Source organism: Balaenoptera borealis (assembly GCF_965194805.1).
Source record: "Balaenoptera borealis genome assembly, chromosome: 12".
NCBI classification, from domain to species: domain Eukaryota; kingdom Metazoa; phylum Chordata; class Mammalia; order Artiodactyla; family Balaenopteridae; genus Balaenoptera; species Balaenoptera borealis.
Genome location: NC_138869.1, coordinates 66,245,921 through 66,266,194, shown reverse-complemented (window position 1 = coordinate 66,266,194; position 20,274 = coordinate 66,245,921). Strand labels below are relative to the sequence as shown.

Below are 20,274 nucleotides of genomic sequence, written 5' to 3'. Positions count from 1 at the left end.
AAGTAAAAGAATATCAATTTAGTAACTCACATATTAATTTAATATATAATGACATGAGGACTTTAGATTATAGAATAGATTTTTCTAATTAGGAGTATATATTCTGTAATTCAAAAGATGTCATGGAACTTTTGAAAAATCTGATTTAAGACAGCATATTTAAAAGATATCACAGGATATTGAAGTTTTGGAGAAAAATTTATCAGTGCTTTAAATTACTCTTCACATAATAAGGAACAATAGAAATAAGCAACAATTCAAGGTTGTAGAAAAAGAAAACCTAATCCCATTTCTTATTAATGTAGGTGTGACAATTGTCAATTTGCAGGAATGAGCCCAAAAATTCCAAGTGGAAGGGTAGAGAACATGGCGAAACCTTGGGTAATAAAAGTTTTAAAATACTCACTTTCAGTTTAATTGTACTCATAACTAAAGTTAAGACCTTTTTTTATAATTTGAATAATAATGTTGGTGAAAATAAAAGAGGATGAAATTGTTGGTGCTTTTAGAAAAGTTCTGAAATATCAATATATTTATGTACATATATAATTTCTAAAAATGGAATAGAGAAAACTTTTGTGTACTAACAATCAAAAAAAATTAAAAAGCTATAACTTTATCCCTTTACAATGTCTGGGAAATATAGCTGCTAACCAACATGGGCTATAACCTGAGGAGGCAATAATTACAAGGGTTTGTTTCCTTGACTTTCAAAGAGGTCTTCTATGATGTTTTTCCAATCAATTCATAGAGTATCTTCATTTTCTGATTTTTTTAATGGGAAATATAACTTATGTAGTGGGGATTTTATGCAATTTGCTAAAAAAGTTAGCACAACATATATTAGGAGTTCTTGGGTCCCACTCTTTAACAAAGATGATCAATGTTTTTTTAACCATGTTTTCTATGAGCATTAAACTACTGCTTGTAAGAAGCCATGTTGATGTGTAACGTTTGCTAATAGGTTTACGAAGCCAAATGATAGTAATTTACACTGAGGCATCTCTGGGCTGAAAAATTTTTCTGATGGTTATGTACGCCAGCCTTTAATCAATTATCCTTGTATATTACCCTATAACAAGGGTCGTTTCCCTTATATTCATTGATGCAGTTAGTTATCCCCCAAATAACCATGTCATTTTTTTCTAAGAATAAAGTTGTTGGGCCTCAAGAAAACTACCATATTAAGTACTAATAATTTGATATTCTCCAGTGCCTATGAAGACCTAGCCAATATAAGCAATCAATTGATCATGACACATATCTCTGAATGTTCATTTCTGTTGGCTTCATACCCTAGATCAGATGTATTTAAAAGCTTCCTACCAATAACCATTTCATCAACCAAAGTTATTAGACTTGCACCTAATAACGTAACTATCTATACACTATGCTTCCAACTCAAGATTTAAGAACATATATCAATAATCTTACCTCTCTCCAGTGGATTATCATTTGTGAATTTATCTAAAGTCTTATTAAATCATCTGTAAAATCTCCACAATGAAAGAATTGATCCTAATTTAAGGAGTACCATGTAGAGTAAGTCTCTGTGCATTTTCTCGTCCAGTTCAACCCAAATACCTTTATTCCTGTCTCATCATGTTCCGGGTACTATTGCTTGATATAGTCTCACATGGTCCTTGGAAGGTAGTTACCATTACACTCATTTAATTAACGCTATGGCTAAAATGTAAAATATTTTGTCAGAGACAAGATTTGAATCTAGTTTTCCTAACGATTTTTTCTTAAAATTTCTATTTCCAGAATGGAGCGATCGATTCTATTTCTTTATTCTCTTTATTTAAATTAAGTATCAAAACCTTAAACTCTAAGTTCTAACAATAACTATAAATTTCTTTATATTATATTTAAGCATTAATGATAATGAATTTAACTTGATAGCTTCATACCTCTGAAATCTTTTTTTTTTTTTCCTTGATTTGGCTACAAAATTTAGTGAAACTTTGAAATCTCTGACTTTAAATCTGAATTTTTACCTTGATACGCTTGGAAATTATGCCACAACTTTGTCCAAAGAAAAATGGATTTTAGAGTCTTATTAAAAAAGAACCTTATACTGTTTCTTGGACATTGAACAATACTCTGACAAAACAACATTTTGATGACTTGAATACAAATGAATCAGAAACATACGGATTGAATTTTCCTTGACATATAAGCGGGTTTGAATAGAAAGGAAAAAGTCATTGGCAAAATTTACTCTGAGTATTGCCAAACCTAAAATGTCTGAAAACATAGGGTTTTTAAAAAGACATTCTAATGATCCCAAAAATACTATCTTTGTTTTTCCATCTCTAAATTATTCTATAAACCCAAATTTGAAAAAAATGAATTAATTTACTTAGAAGGTTTAAACTATATAAAGCATCAAACAATGGAAAATTACACTGTTTGGGGAGAAAACCCAAGTCTTAAAAGCTAGATTAAATTGCTATCTGGGTAATAAATTCTGTGTATGTATGTATGTATATATATATATATATATATATATGACATATATATATAGGATATACATATATATAGGATATGATACCAATTACCGTAGTTTTATTAACAATTTTAATAAGGATCTAACAAGCCAGGTAATTAATGTATGTTTATAATTTAGGGAACCGAACATCTTAGATTATAAGACAGACCTAAATCTACACATTTGCTGCTAAAAAAAGAGTACCTGTTTTATCATAGAGGGTTATTAACCACCATGAGGGAGTGTTAGAAAATTCTGAAACTGATTTAGCACAATTGGATACAACCACTTGTATGGAATTTCTAGATTTTGCCGTTAAGAAGCAGCAATGTTTCCTTTCCATTTGCTTGCTCATATGTTTGCTTTATTTAGCTGAAGCAGACATTTGGAACTCAGAGAATTATCTATTCTGCATGAAAAAAAATCGATAGAATATCCTTAAACTCTCCTGCCAAATCCATGGCAGTTCACTTATCAAATTTCTAAAAAGAATATTTTACAAACTGATGTACTTTCCACAGGTCCTCTGAGGAATCATGATGCTACTTTTGATTTCAACAGCCTTTTGATTTCCAAAATATATTTAGATCTCTTAGCTATTTTTCCTTTGTGGAAGCAGGATAAACAAAATTTAATAATCTATATCACTGACTTTCTCCTCACCTTATGATTGAAACAATTTTAATTACTGTACTGTGGTTTGTGGTATAAAATTCTCCTGTGTTACACCAAATTGGTTTGGTTAATAATCACCCCAAATTTACAGTTTGGAAGGTCTTCTTAAGAGTAACATGTTCATATATGTAAAATAGATAAACAACAAGGTCCTGCTGTATAGCACAGGGAACTATATTCTATATCCTGTAATAAACCATAATGGAAAAGAATATGAAAAAGTATATATATATATATAACTGAATCACTTTACTGAACACCAGAAACTAACACAACACTGTAAATCCACTATCAATTAAAAAAAAAAAAAAAAAAGAGTAACATGTTCAATGACAGGTGGTCCGTAAGAGTCTTTTAAGTCACAAACTCATTCAACAATCATTCAAAACATGTTTTTAATACCTACAACCTGCATGGTACCAAGTACCAAGGGTTCCACTGTGAACCAGAAATACACATCCATGACCTTATGAAATGGATATTCATTCAAATATGTAATCATGAAAGTGTTACTCTGATTGATTAAAGCAGCAAGTCTAGTTCTTTAATGACCTGTGGTCAAGTTACAAGAATATACACATAAATTAGATGTCATGTGCCTTCCATGATTTGTCTCCAAATCACTTTCCTAATAGCATCTGCAATCGTATTTATACATGAAAGCTGTTCGAGCCAAATCTGGACTGCTGAATGTTCTAGACAACACCATGCCTTTTTGCCATTCTATGTATTTACTCACGTTGTTTCCTCATCCAGGAGCTACCACTCTCCTCCATTCTCACCACCACACCCTCTCCTTCCTCATCTTCATTTCTTAAAATCTTACCCAGCTGACCTAGCCCAGAAGTCACCTGGACCACAGTTCTTTGGCTCCGTTTGGACTTAACCATCTCCTTACGTTTCCTATAGCGTCTTGATTGTATCACTATTTTTAGGATTTAGGGCACTTTAGTCTTTCTTAAGTAGCTATATGTGTCTGTCTCCCAGGTCATTGTCTCCTTAACACTTTGTCTTGCATGAATAGGCACTCGAAGATTTTATGTTGAACAAATGAATAAACGAATAATAGTCAACAAATGAATTTGAAAGGAGACTTTGCTGAGTTTCATTTTTTCACGACTTCCAATTACTTTTGCTGAGAAGTAAACATATTCAGATTCCATTGTTGCAAATAAAAGGTGGTCTGTCTGCTCTGGCTTAAATACAAAAGGCCAGCTTGTCTAGCATATTTAATCATTTTAATATTTTCATATGAAACAATATTAAAGAACCAAAGAAGAGCAACAAAAGGCTGTGTATCTCAAACCTAACTTTTAAAAAAAGAATTTGGAAACCTTTGAAAGAAGTGAAATGTTAGTTTATTTTAGGCTCCAAAAAATCACATAAATAATATGTCATTTAAAGTAAAATTACCCCTAAAATATAAGAAAAATCAATCAAAGGAAAAGGATAAACAAAATATAAAGTAGTTCTCAGAGAAAAAAGGATGAATGGAAAGCAAGATAGAACTAAATAGTATAGGGTCCTCCAATTTCTTCCCCTAGATACATCTTCCTGATCTTTAAAAGACTGTAGCTCGAATTTGCTCACTGTTCTACACTCAGAGTCCATTGGACTCTTAGTGTGTAGTGAAGTGCATTCAATAATATTATGTGCTGACTACCTCATGCCTCACTCAACTGCAAGCCTCGTGAAGCCATCTCTGTACTTGCTCACTATTTTATCTCCAGCATCAAGCCAAGCACACAGCACATCGCTACTCAGTGAGCATTTGTGAGCATAAGAATAACATCTGGAGCTTCTCAAAAAAGATTTCCTATAGACCTGTGGACTAAGAATGACACCTGCCATATCAGTAAACAAAGGATGTTTCAACCAACAAGCCATCACACTACAGCCACCCCAACGGTGAGCCCTGAGAGAAGTTGGGGTGGAAACAGGATGCCCGACATCAAACCATCAGCCACTGCAGCTGCCCCCTGATGGTGCACCCTGAGGAGACTCGGGATGAGAAAGCACATGATACTGACCCAGACAGCTGAGATGCATATCAAAGGAATGATTTCAATAAGCCCAGACTCTCTCATCTCCCCATACATAAATTTCTTAACTTGAGATGCCTGTTTTTCTTTAATTAACAATAATCTTTTTATGTTCTGACTACCTGATCTTTGTTGCAAAAACTCCTGTATATCCTGGCTCCTCCTCCACCTCTTTGGAGCTGTCCCTTAGAGTTATCTGAGAGGCTGTGTCCTGGACTTAAGTCCCCAGTTTTGTCCACCAAGTAAAACATAACTCTCAACTTTTAGGTTGTGCTTTTTTTTTTTTTTTTTTTTTTTTTTTCAGTCAACAGATCTCTCCCAGAAGTGATTCTGGAGCTGTTGTCTTTGACCAAATATTACAATATGTTAAGACCTAACTCAGTATCATTTTTTGCACTTTTTTATGACTCTTTTGTTCCATTCCCATCCTCCTCTGTATTATGGTAGGTCCTTTGTCTGTTTCCCTATCATCTGTTTTGATATATATTTCTTTTTATAAGTCAGGTTTTTGAGATATACTTTGAATATGGTAATATCCATTCTTCTTTAGTGTACAGTTCTATACATTTTTACAGATTATATAGTTGTGTAACCACCACAAAATCAAGACATAGATCCATAGCATTTTATACATCGATTTCTTTTGGTATTGTTATATCACAGTAGTTCTACTTGTTTGCATACAGGTCTTCAACACAAGGCTAAAAACTGCAAGAGCAGGAACAGAACTTAATTCTTTACCCCCCACACCCACTGCAGAGCCTGACAATAAACGCGTGTTTGGTAATGTGTTTATAAGTAAATTAACTAATCAATATATTGCCCTATCTTATAGAATGCACCACTTTGCACATTGTGTGTATAAAATATACATTGGTTAAATCCCACAAAAAGCTGTAACTCTCAGTGTGTCCAAACCAGAACTCCCCCAAATTTATGAAATTCAGTGCTTACCGTCTCCTGTTTCTGCACAGAGTTGTAAGCCCAAATTGTTCTGTGGATTAATCACCCAATGATTGCTGGTCACAGTGATATCAAAGACAAGCCAACCCACATCTAGAGCTTGGGCCTTTCTTGTGTCTAACAAGAACAGATCCGCATCCCTAAAAGAAGAAAGAGAACAACAGCAAAAAAGAGTTACAGGTTTGAATGAAGATCATCATTTCCTACACTTAAGTGAAAACACTACAAAAGCACTCTTACAATAACAGGAGTTCATTAAAGAATAAGAGGAACAAAGGACTCAAGTGATGAGTAATAAGATAACAGAACCTTTTATTGCTGGAATCCCAGCCCAAACCTGGTGCAGATTAGGAATATCTGACAGCAATTTCCATTTGCCTGCTCTTCACTGTCAAGTTTCCTTTACAAAGGGACTTAGTGGTCTTGGTTTGGTCCCTGATAATCAGTATTTTCCCAAACCATTACCTATAAGTAGCAGTATATTGGCAAGTACACAAGCAAGGGTTAAAGTGAAAAGAGACAGAAGTGAAAGTAGCTGCTCCAGTCTGCATGGATGTGGATTCTCCAAGGAGATGGAGGGCAGGCAGGCTGTGATGCAAGCCTCTGTTTTAGAGGGAGTTTTCCTTTTGTTTCCCTCTTTCATTATACTTTTTTCCATTTTTATTACATATATTTTTCATTTTTATTTCATTTTCTATTTTTATTATATAATTAATTATTTTATGTATCCCAGAGACCAAGAGAGGGTCACCAAGTATACCATTGGATTAAGGGAGAAATCCCGTAGATTGAGCTATGGCTCTTCCCTGACTCACTTTAACACTTTCTTTGCACACAAGTCCCCTGGGCACAGTAGTACCTATGCATATAAACTTGTATGTTTTAGGATAATCTCCACAGTGTTACTGTTATTGACATTTATCAATCTTAACTTTAGTATTAAATTTACAAATGTATGAGTATTTGTCAAACGATAATGAATTATTTTATTTATTATATCCTTACTACAGGCAGCTTCTGAGCTAAGTGCTACATCTTTTTGATGTTTAGGCTTTATTTTAACCTGTTTTATTGAAGTATAGTTGATTTACAGTGTTGTGTTAATTTCTGCTGTACAGCAACATGATTCAGTTATACATATATGTATACACATCCTTTTTCATATTCTTTTCCTTTATGGTTTATCACAGGATATTGAATATAGTTCCCTGTGCTATACAGTAGGACTTTGTTGTTTATCCATTCTATATATAATAGTTTGCATCTGCTAATCCCAAACTCCCAATCCATTCCCCCCACACACTCCTCTCCCTTGGCAACCACAGGTCTGTTCTCTATGTGACATTTAATCTTTACAATAGATTTTTATATTGATGAAATTAAGGCTCAGATAGGTTGATGGTAAAAACAATGGAACTCCATCAAAGTAGAATAGAAATACACTATTATGCACTTTATGACTGTGCTGAATCTGACAGCATATTATTCATATGAGGAAGATCAGAGCTATGTCATAATAAGCTATGTTAAATACTATTCTACTTTATTTTCCATCTATCTGTATCTTAGAAGTCACCATAAAGGTGGCTTACAAAATGTAAAAAACTAATTTTGAATAAAATCAAATCATGCATATTTATTATTTTCTTAGAAAAAAATCTATAATTGAAAACTGAACTATAACAGAAGTAAAGAATCTCAGTCAATATTTTAGAAGGTACCTCTCCATTTCTTTACTTAAACTTGATTTATACCATTCTTCCATTAACCTAGAGAACTTAAAATTAATGTTTTATGATCAATTATATTGTCCAGCTACCATACACCAAAATATGCAGCTTTAATTCTCCTTCACAATTTTAATCATAGTGATTACCAAAGAAGGGTTACAGACACTTTTTCACATCCAATACAGGAATCAGTTTGAGTCACTGCAGACATACGACAGGCATATACTACAATTCAATGAAAAGATTAATTCATTCCCACTTGAATTTTAAGGACCCATTATTTTCACAGTGTGATGGAATGTAAATCAAATTCTCCCTCTTCCTCCAAAATTGGAAAACCTATCAAATAAACAGAATCTAAGAAAATATGGATTATTCTTAAATTTTTGAAATATTTTAAAAATGTCTTTGAGACTGTAATCTTGGAAGTAACTTAATCACGTTATTAGCTTCTTAAACAGAAGAAGGATTCACCTTGTAGCTTGGAAAATACGCAAGTGTTACCCTGCTTTCAAAGCCTGTTTTCATTTGAAATATGGTAAAGATGTTCTAATAAACTGTGCAAAGTATAAAATGCCATCCCTTGGTGTGATATAGATAAACATTTGAAAAACAAAAAAGAACAAAGAGGTAAATTCTGAGAGCAATTTCAACCAGTTAACAAATATCTTTATGTAGTTATTTAGGTGTATTTTCTATTATTTTTAAATTGTGCTACTTTTCCAGAAAAAAAAAATTCTCTAACTATTCATATTCAAGTCTCAACACTGTTAAGCATGTCTATGAGGAAAATAGTTTCAGTTTTAATGAATATATTTAGAAAAAGCATCAGCCAACAGACCCAAGCAAACCCTAAATACCTGAATTTCAGTGATGCAAATCTAATTCATTGGAAGGTAAACCTAGGCCAATAGTATGATTTGAAAAAATCCATATATTTCTAGTTCACCTCTGAAAAGTTATGAATGATCAGTTGTCTTCATAAGCTTCATGGATTCCTATTCTTGAGCCAAACTATTTTATTTTTGACCGTTAACTTCTATTCTTTAATTTCTCCTCTTTCCTTTTGTGTAAAGAGCTCTTCTGCATTACCTACAGACAAGAGAATATGCTTTAGGAGAGTCAAGTCTGTTTATTTATTTTTTTTTTTTTTAAATTTATTTTTTGGCTGTGTTGGGTTTTTTTTGCTGCGTGCGGGCTTTCTCTAGTTGGGACGAACAGGGTCTACTCTTCGTTGAGGTGCGTGGGCTTCTCATTTCAGTGGTTTCTCTTGTTGTGGAGCACAGGCTCTAGGCACGCGGGTTTCAGTAGTTGCAGCACACAGGCTCAGTAGTTGCAGCACGTGGGCCCTCGGACACACAGGCTTCAGTAGTTTTGGCACGTGGGTTTATGGCTCATGAGCTCTAGAGCGCAGGCTCAGTAGTTGTGGCTCACGGGCTTAGTTACTCCATAGTATGTGGAATTTTCCTGGACCAGGGATTGAACCCATGTCCCCTGCATTGGCAGGTGGATTCTTAACCACTGTGCCACCAGGGAAGTCCTCAAGTCCATTTTTAATAAGCACAATGGTAATAATTTTGTAATTTTCACTCATGTAGCAACTTTCATAACAGCATCTTAAAAATAAATTCCTATCCATTCTGTAGAAATCGAGATGTGATTTCTTTGGAAGTATAAAATTATTCCACTAAAGAAGAGCACTTATCTCCCTGGAAATAGAATATACTAAATATATCCTATAAGCAGTATAAAATAAACTTGTTAAATTTGCTTTGCCTTATCACTTTTACCTTTTTTTTAAGAAATTCTTACAACTTCTAATAAAAGAAAATTTAAAATATTAATGCATTTAAAAGGAATGCAGTACAAAGAAAATATATATGTAGAAAAATATATTCATTTGTAGCAGAAATAAATCCATAATATAATTATTTTATATTATGTACAATTACAGTAATGAAACTAAAATTAAAATCTGCATTCTAGTAAAGGAAATAAAGTCCACCTACATGGATGTATGCAAGCATTTCAGAATGTTACTGTGTTAGTATCCTAAGGCTGCCATAACAAAGTACCGGAGCCTGAGTGGCTGAAACAGTAGAAATTTATTGTCTCACAGTTCTGGAGGCTGGTTGTCCAAACTCAAGGTGTTGGCAGGGTTGGTTCTTTTGAAGGCTGTGACAGAAGAATCTCGTTGGCTTGTAGATGGCTGTTTCCTCCCTGCAACTTCATATCACCTTCCCTATATGTACATCACTGCATCCAAATTTTACATTTTTATAAGGACACCAGTCATATTGGATTAAGACTCACCCTCATTTTAATTGAGTTACCTCATTAAAGACTCTGTTTCCAAATAAGATCACATTCTGAGATACTGGAGGCCAGGACTTCAATATATGGATAGGGGACAGAGGGGAACATGGTTCAACCCATAATACTATTTTAAAATTTTTTTTTAAGGCAAGAATAATCCTGGATGTGAACATTCTGTGTTTATAGATATTATAGCAATTATCCACATTGAAATGTTTTGAAAAACTAATACATGAAAGTCAATTTATATTGATCAAAATAACTCATAATGATGAAAATTTGTATTTTTCTTTTTCAGGTAGAATTTGAACCTTTGTCTTGAGTATGATATAGATCAGCATAATAATTTCTCATACAGTTTAATGAAGCTATCATGCAGTTGTTAAATACAGAGTCATATTGAACAGATAAAGGATTTGCATCACACAGATTTATTGGATATGAAATATATAGATATACTGAATATAATTAATCACAGGTGAAAAATAATATGTAGATATGTAGATACAGTTAGAGTTCAATACAAATACATGTGAGCATATCTTACTTCAATCATGACCAGAGGTTTAAACATGTGTTTTCATGGGAAATTGGTGGGGTTGAAGATACTGCTTTGCAAGGGTGCTTTTTATTTTACTGAGCGAGGAAAGGGTTTTGTATACATGCCTTGGGAGCCTCAAAATACCAAAAGGGTAGGAACTCACTAAAGACTGAGCAGCAGTAGCCAAATTCAGCAAAATTTGTGTTATCATCATTCTTACCACTCATCTGAAAATAAAGAGTCTTACATATCTAAGGCTATGACACTGGAAGAAATAAAGTGTATTGTAATAAAATAAACTAGAATTTGGGGAGCAGACAGAGCTTGAACAATAAAGGAATTCCTCAGCCTCTGTTTTCCCATGCCTAAAAGATAGTATGATAATCACTGCCTTAAGAGATTTTGTGAAGACCAAATGTAATATAATCTGAAGATCTATCTGGAAGAGAGGAAATTATAGTTGAATCTTTACCTAGTTTGTCAGACATTTTTCCCAGAAATAGAACATACAATCCTAAAGTTTGTACAGAACCACAAAGACCCCGAATAACCAAAGCAATCTGGAGAAAGAAGAACAAAACTAGAGGCATCACACTTACAAAGTTATACTAATCAAAACAATTTGATATTGGCACAGAAACAGACACATAGATCAATGGAGCAGTATAAAGAGCCAAGAAATAAACCCACGTATATAGGTTAATTAATTTACAATGAAAGAACCAAGAATATACAATGTGGAAAGACAGTCTCTTCAATAAAGTGTTGGGAAAACTGGACAGCCATATGCAAAAGAATGAAACAGGACTGCTATCTTACACCATACACAACCTTAACTTAAAATGAATTAAAGACTTGAATGTAAAACCTGAAACCATAAAACTCCTAGAAGAAAACATAGTCAGTAAGCTCCTTGATATTGGTCTTTGCAATGATTTTTTTTTTGGCTCTGACACCAAAAGCAAAAGTGACAAAAGCAAAAATAAACAAGTGGGGCAACATCAAATTAAAAAGCTTTTGCACAGCAAAGGAAACCATCAACAAAATGAAAAGACAACCTATGGAATGGAAGAAAATATTTGCAAATCATATATCTGATAAAGAGTTAATATCCAAAATATATAAAGAACTTATACAACTCAATAGCAAAAAAAAAAAAAAAAAAATCTATTTAAAAATGGGCAGAAGACATACAGATGGACAAGTACATGGAAAGATGCTGAACATCACTAATCATCAGGGAAATACAAATCAAAACCACAATGAGATATAACTTCATACCTGTTAGAATATCTATTATGTATTAAAAAGACAAGAAATAACAGGTGTTGGTGAAGATGTAGAGGAAAAGGAACACTTGTGCACTGTTGGTGGGAAGGTAAGTTGGTGCAGTCACTACAGAAAACAGTATGGAGGCTCCTCAAAAAATTGAAAAAAAAAAAAAAAAACAACTATCATTTGGACCAGTAATTCTGGTTATTTATTGAAGAAAATGAAAACACTAACTCAAAAAGATGCACACATCCCTATGTTCATTGCAATATTATTTACAAAGCCAAGATATGGAGACAACCTAAGTGTCCATCAACAGATGAATGGGTACAGAAAATGTGGCATACACACACACACACACACACACACACACAATGGAATATTATTCTGCCATAAAAAAGAATGAAATCTTGTCATTTGTGACATGAATGGACCTTGAGGGCATTATAATAATTGAAATAAGTCAGATGGAGAAAGACAAACACTAGCACTTATATGTGGAATCTAAAACAAAACAAAACAACAAACAAAAGCCCAAGCTCATAGATACAGAGAACAGATTAGTGGTTACCAGAGGCAGGGGGTGGGAGTGAAAGAAATGGGTGAAATAGGTCCAGAGGTGTAAACTTCCAGTTATAAAACAAGTAAGTCATGGGGCTGTAATGTACAGCATGGTAAATGTCTGTAATTAATAATACTGTATTACATATTTTGAAAGTTGCTGAGAGAGTAGGTCTTTAAAGTTCTAATTACAAGAAAGAAAATTTCTAACTAGGTATGGTGACAGAAGTTAACTGCAGTGATCATTTTACAACATATGCAGATATTGGATCATTATATTGTATACCTGAAACTAATATAAATTTATATGTCAATTATGCTTCAATAAAAAATACTTAAAAACGAACTAACAACAACAAAAAAATGTGTGAATTAGTGCTTTTGGTAACATAATATTTCTGATGACAGCATTATACACAGACTCAAAAATTGCTACTTTTATAACAACATAGATGAATGTGAAGACGATGAACTTTGTAATATCGTGATATATGATTCAAAATATGGCTATAGTGATGATGTCAAACATGCATGTGAAAAGTTTGAAAAAAGTCTCTACATATATATTTTCAAAGTGAAACAAGGAATAAGACTACATTAATGAAATTTTATATACCATGATTAAAATATGTAAAAATAATTATATTAATAAATGATTGTATCTTTTTACTATTTAACTGCTACTATTGTATTCATTATATATCTATGTCTATAAACACATCCAATTATATAAATATTCATTTTCCTCCTCTAATTTCTTTGATCTTTAACTTGAGTAAACCAAATATTTTTATACAATCGTATCATATTCTTCTTCATGATCCTTCTTATAATCTGGTACACAAGCATGCCTAGTAGCATACTATGCATGTGGTTTTGGATGCTTGAAATGTTAACTCCTTCTACTTTCTACATAGCTGAATAATGGAATTAATGAAGTATTCTCATTATAAGCCCCAAATACAAATTATAACCAGTTATGTCTGATGTGAAATCAGCTAGCCTGGGAGTCTACCTCTGAAAGTGAACAAAATAAATCACTGAATACTAGAATTAAGTGGGATATAAATTATGTAACCAAACTGTTATTTGACTGATGAGAAAACTTAAAGAGAAATCAAATTATTTCCCATGGTCACTCACCCAGTTGGGAGACCAGAACCCAGGTTTCTATATTCCATTTTCAGAACACTTTCCCTTATATCACTATAGCTCCCTTTTTAGTCCCAAACCATCCTTTAACTGCCCTCTTTACACTGAAAGATAATTGGTTTTTGGATTGGAATACTGAAAGGTTGAGCTGAGCCACCAGCCTAAAACAGGATGGCAGACATGGAGCCAAGGAGTGACCATGTAATCAAGTTAAGATGAGGTCATTAGCATGGGCCTTAATCCAGTATGACTGCTGCCCTTATAAGAAGAGGAGAAGAGACACAGAAGGAAGATAGCAGTATGAGGACAAAGGCAGAGATGGAACTTATGTTGACCCAAGCCAAGGAATATTTGGAGCTACCACTTCTAATCTCCAGAAGTGTGAGAGAATAAATTTCTGTTGTATTAAGCCATCCAAGTTTGTGGTAATTTGTTACAGCAGCTCTAGGAAACTAATACACTCCCCTAGTTTTCACAGATTAAATATTTCACATATTAAATAGGAGGTGGTCAGCAATATCAAAAACTGAGAAGAATGGGAAGAACAAAAAGGTGTCTAGAAGATTTGGTAGCAAGGAGAACGTTGGTGGATAATCAGTAGAGTGGAGTTATGGGAATCAAACTGCAGTAGGTTGAGGGGTGAATAAAAGATAAGAAAGTGATGCATTTAAAGCAAAGTTTTATAACATGAACTTCACTAAGATATGGAGAAGAGAAGTAATGTGGAATAGTAGGAACAAAGCGAGTCAAATAGAGGGATTTTTAGTAAACACAAGAAGCATCAAATATTTATAGGACACATTTGAATCCATATTTAAAAGATAGAACATCTTATACTATTTCAACACAATAAGAAATGTGAGTGGACAACACAGAAAATCTTCCAAAATAAGCTTGTGCTTGGTTACTTCTCTATGACACTGTCCTTGGAGTTCACGTGTATTGTGAAAATTTCTTTATAGATGAAATCACTTCTCAGCAGGGGGAATTGGGTAAACTAATATACATCAGATGAGTCCTTGGATGGAACCCCCATTCATCTTTTGCCAAAATCTATTTTATCAAAGGTATTGTTTCATAGGCTTGTGGCAAATAAATCCTTTTGCTTGTTTCTAAGTATGGTTAACAAACAGTTCTCATTGGTATCTTATTACTTGAGCAGAAAGTGTAGGACTCATGGCTCCTCTGAGGAGTCTCATTATAAGTCTACTTTTATAAAGTAAAGAATTGTAATTATAGGTGGAATTGGTATCTGCTAAATTTCAACAATGACTTGCTATACTTAGGCTTTGCTTAGTAGTAGAAAAAATAATTATGCCCTTTAAGTCATCTTTCTGAGCTTTTGTTTATTCTTTAAATGAAGATTAAAATAAAATCTACCTCATAAATCCCTTGCAGGGATAAAAAAAACTACACAAATAAAAATATTATGCAAATTGCTATAATTGCTGTTTTCTTACCAAAACACATTTATGGCATGTAAGTATGTATATAATAAGCTGTATATCTTATGCTTCATGACAAAATTAGGGTCAGAAGTGATTTATGCAATCACTACTGTCAAATTTCTTTAATAACCTGCACTTATAAATTTTAGATATAGAGATTCATTCATTTTATTTAAATTTAGTAACATTTATTGATACATATAACCCATAATGAACTTTTGTCCCTAAATTCCATTAGAGGCAAAAAATGAAGTTGAAAACATATCAAAAAGGAAGTAAAATTATTTATGTACTCAACAAGAGATAATGAAAGAGAAATATTCTTTAGATTGTTACAGTTTCAATTATATATATGCATGCATATGTGTGTATATATGTACATTAGAGAGAGAGAGAGAGAAAGAGGAAGAGAGAGAGAGAAGAAACAGTTAACCAGGAGCATAAACATTCTACTGTCTAACCAAGAAGCTCTAAATCTTGCCAAGAAAAGCTTTGGGAAATTGTCTGGAAGATACACAGATACATTTCAGAGCAAAAGTTAAAATACTTTTCTATTTCCATGAAGCATGATCCTTACAGAGCACAGAGATATCTACACTTTTCCCAAACTTTCTACTATTAGGACGTTTTCACCTCCTTCCATCTCCTTTTGTCTCTGAATAGCTTAACATGCCTAGTAGAAATGTAATGACGGCCACCCAAGAAGAAAGCATACATCTTTCTCTGGGTATCTGACATAAATACACCACACCATCTGAGAAACCTGACATACAGCTCTAAAACAGAGCACGTTAACAACTGATGCAAATTAATCAATGATATTCTCTGGGGTTTATAATGTCAAAATCTTCTCTCATGTGCAGTTTCAGGTTTAAAAGTGTTAGAATTTGACTTTGTTAGCTGATTGATATTTTCAAATGGCAATTATTTTTTCTCCCAAAACAAATGTGAAATAACAAGCTTCTGTAAATCTCACAGAACACCAATTTTCAGAATATCTAATTCAATGCTGTATTTACATTTAAAAGGCACATATGCAAGCGGGTAAAATAGTAATATTAGATGGAATTGAATGGCAAAAAATGGGAAAACAAGTTGAATTCCCACTATGAAAATTCAATAACTTTTCCCTATGTGGAATTTTTTAAATTGCCAAGATACTGATAATGTTAGCAGGTTTCCTGGCACTACATCATTCCATATTTTTCCCTTGCAGAGAGATCTAAACATGGGCTACTGAATACACACACACACACACACACACACACACACACACACACGGGAGAGTCCCACACTCAACAAGAAGCAAAGAAGTGAAAATATTACATACATAGTCCAACCACTTTTAATGCCCTCTAATGAATGAGTGATACACCTAGTCCAGGTTCCTAAGATCTCTTCCATATTATGACTCTTACGACCCCAAATATGAAATAGTCAGGGAAAAATTGACTCCATGGCATGAATTATTCCCATAATTTAGGTTTGTAACTTAAATCTACAACTAGAGCAATATTTCTCAACCTCAGCATTAGGAAAAATTTGGACCAGATCATTCTTTATTGGGTAGGGGTGTGTCCTGTTCATGGCAGAAGGTTTAGCAGCATCTTCCACTACCCCAGCATTCCTACTCACTGGGTGCCAGGAGCCCTTCGTCCCTCCACCCTTGCCACCTGGGACAACCAAAAATGCCTCCAGACATTGCTACATGTCTCCTGGGTGTTGAATCCCCTCGGCTGAGAACTTGAACTAGAGCTTGATCCCTGCACACTGCAGAAACACAAGCCATGCTTGTCTGCTGTCCTATATACTTAGAGCAGTCAGCACTGACCTTCCGAGTGTTAGTTATGCTGCTCTCAAAAGCTCACAAAATCTCCCTGGGTGGAAATTGAAATTGTCAATGTGTATCCTGAAGTACGTCCACAGAAGAATCAAAAATCTTAGAGAAGCAGGAGGGGGGAGAAGATGTCAGTGTGAAACTGACTGTGGACTTGAATGATGACAGCTCAACTAAATATATCCAAGCAGGGAAGATGGCAAATGGCAGCGAACAGGCTGGCTTAAAATATTTTCGCAGTGGAGCACAGAAATTGATATTCATAGCAGAACATTAGGAAAAGGTTGAATTCTACACAGCATGTTTTCTTTTGGGAATATATAAATGTGTATACTGTGAAAAAAATTAATTCAAGAAAAGCACTTAGTACAGTGCCAGACACATGGTGAGTGCCCATTAAATGGGCAAGTGCTGACTGCTCTTCTTAGTAGTAGGACTACTGGCATTGTTCTTACTATTTAATTCTTTATGCATTTAAACATTTTAATGCTTAGGAATATTTCTTCTAAGTGCCCTCTCTCTCTCTACCTCTCTTTCTCTCTCTGTCGTTATAGAAAGTTCTCCTACACTGTTGGTGGGAATGTACATTGGTGCAGCCACTGTGGAAAGCAGTATGGAAGTTCCTCCTAAAAGTAAAAATAGAGTTACCATATTCTCCACTCTTGAGCATATATCCAGATAAAACTATAATTCAAAAAGATACATATGTACCTATGTTCATAGCAGCACTATTCACAATAACCAAGACATGGAAACAACCTAAATGTCCACCGACAGATGAATGGATAAAGAAGATGTGGTACATATATACAATGGAATATTACTCAGCCATAAAAAAGAACAAAATAATGCTACTTGCAGCAATATGGATGAAACTAGGGAATATCATACTAAGTGAAGTAAGTCAGAAAGAGAAAGACAAATACCATATGATATCACTTTTGTGTAGAATCTGAAATATGACACAGATGAACCAATCTATGAAACAGAAACAGACTCAAGTCATAGAGAATAGACTTGTGGTGGCCAAGGTTGAGGAGGGATGGGGAAGGGATGGAGTGGGAGTTTGGGGTTAGCAGATGTAAACTATTATATATAGGATGGATAAAGAACAAGGTCCTACTGTATAGCACAGTGAACTATATTCAATACCCCATGATAAACCATAATGGGAAAGGATATGGAGAAGAATGTGTGTGTGTATACATATATATATATATTTATATAAAACTGAGTCACTTTGCTGTACAGCAGAAATTAACACCACATTTTAAATCAACTATACTTCAATAAAAAAAAGTCAAAGATATAGACTTTTAAAAAAAAAAGTTATTTCTCATCTTCAAAGGCCCAACTCAAGGGTGAGCTCCTCCTAGTGGCTTTCCCCAAGAGCCCTCACCGTCCCATGTGAAGAATTAATTTCCCCTTCATTTGTATTTTGTATTCATTTGTACAACACATAGTACATACTTACATCATACTGCTTAGCACATTGTATTATAGTTTTTAAAGCCTGTGTGTGGCAAGCTCACCCCAACCCCTGCCTCAGGCTATGAACTGTAAGGATCTTATTTACTCTCCTTGTGTACCCTGTGTTGGCCACATGTAAGTTGCTCAGGAAAAGCATGGCCAACTCAGCTGAATTATCTGGAAAATTCAATCATGTGGAAACCTCATTTCCCAATAATGCCAGATATGTGAGGGGTGACTGAAGAGAAATGCCTTCTATACGGAATTTGGGGCTGTCAGCTTCATGTGAAAAGATTAAATGAGTGAAATGATGTGTATTAAGTTTTTACCAAGAAAAATAAAGATTTGGATAAATATCAGAACACTTTTAAATGGCACGCATTGACATATGAGTAGGGATAAACGGGGAGGTGGGAGATAGTAGGAATAAAACATATAATTTTAAGAGTTTTAGGTCTTGCTAAGATAAATAATTGTGAAAAGAGATGACATCATGGGTCTGTCTCTTTCGTATTTGATCACATAACATTGTCAAAGGATTTATAGATGAGACGGTTAATAGACCAGAGAGCATCTTGTATATAAAACATATCTATAAAACATCAGTCTAAATTACTTCAAGGATCCCCACCTTGACACTCCTAGATGACATCTTATGGGAAGTGACCTTTAAATATGTGAAATTATACACACACACACACGTTTGCATTGTCAAATGCACTGCCTTAAAGAGTACAGTCTGCACTGACTTTTCAATTGTTTCTTAGTTTAATTCAAAACACTATTACACACTACTATATATAAAATAGGTAACCAACAAGGACCTATTGTATAGACAGGGAACTGTAGCCAATATCTTATAATAACTATAATGGAAGAGAATGTAGAAGAAAAATATATATATTTATATACATGTATGTATAACTGAACCACTTTGCATTATACCTGAAACTAACACAACATTGTAAATCAACTATAGTTCAATAAAACTTTAAAAAAAAAGAAACAGTGCATAGATAAAATCCACAAGTTTGAAGACAAGTTTTAAGAGGTGACCTTAGGCTTGAAAATGTCTAGAGGTACAAGTTTCTTTTCATATATCCATTTTAGTTCTTGATTTGATAAATATATGAAAACACAAATAATCAATACTCAACAAATAATAATTGGATATTAAAATGGGTTTCTCAAATTGAAATTGTTTCCATTTTACTGTGATCACATGATATATAAATGAAGTATCTTTAATCCATTCCTCCTCAGTTCAGAGAATTAAAGTCAAGGTTCCCAATTGGCAGGAAAATTTTCCATAAAAGAGGGGAAACAAAAAAATTTATTTATCTTCATTTTCTGTGGAAAAAAAATGCCTCTTGTAGCTTAAGAAAAAAATAAGAGCAACTTATTTTTTTAATCCTTTATTTTGTTCAGTTTAGTTTTGATTTTTGCCCCTCTCTACCTGGAAATGTTGGGATTGTTATTTGGTAAAGAAACATGTAACATACTGTTGTTTCATTATCTTCACTTGCTCAACTATGCTTATGCTTGTTTTGATTACAAAAGTAATTTTCACTATAAAAATTTAGAAAGTACAGAAAAGGGGGAAATTAAAATTTAAAATTACCTGCAAGCTTTCAGTGAACACTTGCTGCTTCTTTCTAATCTGTTTTCCACATGAATTCATCCTAACATAATTATGTGTATTATGTGTAAATAAAGTTTGTTTCCTGTTTTATTCAATTAACATTACAGCCTGAGCACTTTCCAGTGTTACTA

General features: G+C 33.7%; 1 protein-coding gene across 1 annotated transcript in view; it reads right to left on the bottom strand.

Moving 5' to 3' along the window:
* The window catches only part of BMP5 (bone morphogenetic protein 5), a 123,684-nt gene that overhangs the window by 32,103 nt on the left and 71,307 nt on the right, over positions 1 to 20,274 (bottom strand). The window contains exon 3 of the mRNA XM_082347214.1: positions 6,166 to 6,314. Coding sequence (XP_082203340.1) covers positions 6,166 to 6,314 — 149 coding nt within the window. The remainder of the gene's footprint in view (positions 1 to 6,165; positions 6,315 to 20,274) is intronic.